Consider the following 5,000-nt stretch of genomic DNA (forward strand, 5'->3'; position numbering starts at 1 on the left):
ACTGTACCTTTCAAACTTATATTTAAGAAATGATCAGAGATAGAAATTTGGTAGAGTTTTGAGAGATGGTGACCAGTGCGTTGCTGACATTTTGTTTTCAGAGTCAGAAGATTCCGAAGGAAAGAAGTCAACTCAAGGCTTTAAAGAACCAGGTCAGTGTCAGAGGAAGATAGAGAAGCGCTCCTTCAGCTGTATTTTGTTGCGATTTGAAGTGTTGATTATAGGTCGCGAGTGTTCATGAGCGCGCAGGATACGCACCTAATTTGTATTTGTCGTATTTCGTAGCTCGAAGACGCAGAATTCGCTGCGCAAGCCGCGTTGAAAGGGAAAAAAAAGCTAGAAGAAGATGTGTCAGATCTTCAGGGACAACTTGATACTGTGAGCAAGTCGAAGAAGGAGGTAAAGTGGCCTGGCCTGTTTAACGGGGTACACTCGAGTTAAGAGGAAATCTCTTTGTTTTGTTTGATTGGTGTTGGGCTGGTTTAGATCTGTAGTTCAAGCATTGTGTCAGATGATTGATCTCATCTTTCATTCCACTAGTTCTTTTCCACGTTGCACTCCTGACTTAAAAATGCTAAAGGTGAAGGAGAGAGATGATCCTCTCACTTATTTCGACAATTTTAGCAATTGTCTCCTATAGCAGATGGACACCTAAAAAATTGAGGTGGCTTAAAGGGGCTATGTCAAGAAATTGAACCAAATTCATTGACTGCATACTGGCAACCAAATCAAGCGAAATGTAAAAATAATAACGTAAAACATTGCAGGAAGGTTTGAATAAAACAGCAATTACAAAAAGAGGCAGGGATGGGCAAAATTCAAGGAGATTCAAATGGATTAAAATTGGGATTTTTGAAAACTGTTCAGCCGAACAGTTTTTCAAAGTTCCTCTGTTGTTTGTGACTTAAAAATGTACGTTCGAGAGACCTTTTTTCGTCATGAAGCTTTGATTTGTGTTGTTTGAAAATTCTGGGTAAACGTTAAGCTGCATAGAGTGGATGAGCGATTAACTGGTAAAACTACAACAAAATGAACTGCGGTTTAGCAACGAGAATAATTTTGTGTTTGATGTTGGGAAAAACAACAACCGAAAGTCGACGTTTCGGTGCTCAAAACGCAGTAGTGTTGATGACGGCAAAGAGTAGTGGAGGGGAGATTTTTTAACATTTGGGTATGGGCCTTATTTGTGCGGCGGCCATATTGGCCATAGACAACAGATTTTGTACCCGAGCCTAGCGTTGAAATGTTTGGCAACGAGTTTGCGGCAAAGCAAAAGTTTTCAATCCCTTGGGACTCAACATAGCCACCGTGTCATGCCCATTCGGTTACGAAATAACAAGAGCTGATTTCTCCTGCTGCAGCTTGAAGTAAAATACATGACAGTGCTGAAGGAAAACACCGAGCTGCAGAGCAAAGTAGACGAAGATGAAGATGATATCGATACACTGACGGAGAGAAACAGGCAGCTGGTTAAACAGGTCTGTTCTACAATTCTTGATGTGTATTTGACTGATGTATTTGATGTGAGAAAGATATGTTATGGGCGAGTTTGTGAGTAGTGCATGGTTAAGGTGAATTGACCGCCGTGTAAGGAATTTTTGGTCATCTCGTCACCTGGAAGAAGATTAGGCCCCGAAGAACTCAGTCGTGATCCCACTATTAGCGTATGTTAGTATCGACAACGAGGAAGGAAATTGCATTTGCTTTTCGCCGTTTACTGTAAAGGACTTCGCAAGAAAAAGTGAAAACACCAACTCATTCAACTGGCACCGAAATGTGAACTTTATCCGACTGGACCTCGTATTATACGCTTACCTAAATACATAGAGCACGACTTCGAGAAAGAGTAGAAGTTGTATTTGTTCTCGTGCTCGCACTTGTTGCCGATGCTAACATTCTCCAATAAATATCAAGCTCCAACAAGTTGAAGGACGAAGAATAGTTAGAGATGAGTTGACTTGTTTCGAGAATAATGGACAGATTGAAAAACTTACGAATTTGGGCTCTTCGTTTATCACCATGCGTTTAGTTCTTATATTTCTTAGAGTTTTTTACCTGTTGCCTGCTAATGGACCATTTCCGAGTTGCTGTTTGTCTCGGTTTCGAAGTGAGTCTTGGTGCTCAACTATTGTAAGGGAAATGAGTTTGATTTGCATAAGAAAACGCAACTCATTTCCATTTGAATGGTTGTGCACCAGGACTCGCTTTGAAATTGAGGCATGCAGCAACTCGGAAATGGGCTATTCAGCCTCCCACTTCGGACTTATGATTCAATGCGATTTTAGTACAACCGCCCGCAATTCTTGAGTGTTGTTACGTTTGTCATTACTTTTCCCCCTCCCGCCAGTGAGTTAGTTAAGTTTTTTGCTCGTTATTCCGAGGTATTTTTCAGTTGGTTTCAGTAAAAAACTGTTGAGTTTAGTTGGCGTCTTGTTTTACGAATCGTTAAAACTAAACATGTGTCCATCTTGGGGTATCTGCATTTCTCTTTGTTACATATGTGTTGCGTGACACAGTTTACCCGATTATCAGTTCCACGTGTTGCGTGACACTTGCATTGTCGTGCGTTTACCGTATTGTCCTATGTAACTAACCGAAATTGTTCTTGTATTTTCGTTTTTAGTTGGCCGAATCTCAGAGTACGATTCGTGAACGTGAGACCACCATTCAGGAAATGTCAACTCAGAATGAAAGTTTAGAATCCAGGGTAAGACTTGAATCACTCCCAACAAGCGAATTCCATTAATTTGTAAGTGATCTGTATCTAAAAGAAGTACTGCAAGTACAAATGAAAAAGGATTCCCAGACAATTTAGAAATTTATAGATTATAAATTCCTTATCATCTTTGAACTTTTCTTTCCGAGAAACTTGTTTGATTTTGGCTCATATCTATCCTGTTGGCTACAGATAACGGGCATTCTCTCAAAGGAGAGATTAAAGGTAGAAAGAAGAAAATTTCATGCTTTTCTAATCAGCAGCAACATGGTGTTTGTCGTTTCATGTAAAGGCGATGCTTAAATCTCTGTTGACTGATGGTGGCTGCTTGAGACAACTTTTATCGAGGCGCTCGATCTCCCCATAGGTAGAAGAGCATAGTAAGGCTGTTGCATAACATGAAAACTTGAATTGGCGGTTTTTTGAGCTTTTACACACACAGTCCTCTGTTTTTTACTGCATGGTGTTGTACTTTCATTGTCATGCCCTAAACACTCCTCGAACACATCGTACCCCAGTCACGTCATCGTGACGACATAGGATTGATGGTCACGCAACACTTTTCTTTTCAAGGTTCAGCACATGTCAAATCGGCTTTCGTACTTGGAGGAGTCAACAGTGGAGAAACGTCAGTTTGAACATATGGAAAGCAAGGTATTAACTTTGGTCTGCACTTGATATCAGTTGTAATCACGGCATGGCATATGAATTTGAACATTTTTGGTTACGGTGGTTTGTCTTAATTTACAGAGAAGAGAGCTCGCCACACAGTTGGATATGGAAGGATCATTTAAGAAACGGCAAGAGGTTCGCCCTTCTTTCTTACCGTTTTATGTTTCCTTCTCAAGATGTTTTGGCAAGTTTATATGATCTGACGATTTTGTCCTGTTTCCAGGTTCAAGTTGGTCGTCTGAAAGACCAAGTCCAAAAACTTCACGATGAAAGAGAAGATTTCCAGCTTAGAGAAACCAAACTTTTGCAGGACAACTCCAGGTACGGTTATTCTTTGATTCAACCTGACGTCACGGCGGCCGTGTTGTTGGAAAAAACAATAACGAAGAAGTCTTTTGGGAATTTGACTCTACTATTATGCAAAACTTGAGCTACATTTTTCTATTCACTACTTGCACAATCCCATAATACACCTGTATTACCTCCCAAGACTTTTGCGTAACCATTCTTTGCAATTTCTCCTGGGACATGAAAATGTCCCAAGAGAAGTCGAAAACAATGCCTATGCAGATTTTTGGGGGGTAAAAGAGGTATATTATGGGATTTGTGCAAGTAGTGAATTGTTCTGGCACCAACATGGCCGTCTTATCACGCGAGTCCAATCAAAGAATTTGCCCGCCTTACGTTTCGAGAGTGCGTCACGCGAAGCTCCGTCACCTTCATTGAAGACTTTATTACCGCTTAAATCTCAACTAAACAATCTCATATTTTCGTCCAACACGGAAGGTGTTTGACTCTGAACATTTAAATCCTGTTCGTGTTTCGTCTAACATTGCCTCTGATGAAAAAACACCGTCGGTGGCTGAAGGGGCGCCCCCTTCAGCCACCGACGGTGTTGTTTTGCAAACATGATGTTGAATGTTGATCTTTTCACGACTTAAACGCATTGATGTAGACCTTGTTACGCTACACATTCGTAACCCGTTCAGATCCAAATTTAGTTTTTTTCTCTTTGGTTAAGAGCATGATTGTGGTCCTTTACCGCGAGTAACAATGATATTTTCAAATTGTGCCTTTTTCATAGTATGCTCGTAAATGGAAAGCCCGGTCTACGAAGGCTAACTTTTTTCGCAATTCAACTTTTTGACTGTCCTTTGATTAAACTCACCAGACTCGATCGCCAAATGCGGGAATTGAGGGAAGAGATGGCATTAATATCGAGACAGGAGGAGGATCATAAGAAACGAAGGATGGAGACAGTGAGTATATGTTGTTCAAAAGGAATGTAATCCTTTATTATATCAATTGGTCGACAATGGAATTCCCTTTTCTTGCTTTTGTCTTAAAGGAAAGAGAAGTTGAGAATCTCGAAAGTGTTGTAAGCAGCTTGAAGCAAGAACTTGCGACGGCGAAGAAGCGTGTAAGCGAACTGCAACATGCCTTGGAAGACGATATGCATTATGACACCGACGGACTGTCCGACGACGACGACGATGTTGTAGCCCTCGATTTGAGCGACGACGATTCCGAAGACGATGTCGACTTTAAGGACAACGGATCGCGACCGTCTGAACCGAGGTCTTACAGGTCGTTTGACGAACTTGAAGACGAA

The 5,000-nt window shown here is 41.1% G+C and overlaps 1 protein-coding gene across 1 annotated transcript in view; it reads left to right on the forward strand.

The window, feature by feature from the left end:
- LOC138045617 (unconventional myosin-XVIIIa-like) overlaps positions 1 to 5,000 on the forward strand; it is a 58,928-nt gene that overhangs the window by 52,096 nt on the left and 1,832 nt on the right. Inside the window, exons 32-40 of the mRNA XM_068892177.1 lie at positions 102 to 152; positions 286 to 399; positions 1,362 to 1,478; positions 2,624 to 2,707; positions 3,290 to 3,370; positions 3,467 to 3,523; positions 3,612 to 3,709; positions 4,560 to 4,647; positions 4,737 to 5,000. The exon at positions 4,737 to 5,000 is cut by the window's right edge and continues 1,832 nt beyond it. Coding sequence (XP_068748278.1) covers positions 102 to 152; positions 286 to 399; positions 1,362 to 1,478; positions 2,624 to 2,707; positions 3,290 to 3,370; positions 3,467 to 3,523; positions 3,612 to 3,709; positions 4,560 to 4,647; positions 4,737 to 5,000 — 954 coding nt within the window. The remainder of the gene's footprint in view (positions 1 to 101; positions 153 to 285; positions 400 to 1,361; positions 1,479 to 2,623; positions 2,708 to 3,289; positions 3,371 to 3,466; positions 3,524 to 3,611; positions 3,710 to 4,559; positions 4,648 to 4,736) is intronic.

This window comes from Montipora capricornis, chromosome 4 (assembly GCF_036669925.1).
Source record: "Montipora capricornis isolate CH-2021 chromosome 4, ASM3666992v2, whole genome shotgun sequence".
Lineage (NCBI taxonomy): Eukaryota > Metazoa > Cnidaria > Anthozoa > Scleractinia > Acroporidae > Montipora > Montipora capricornis.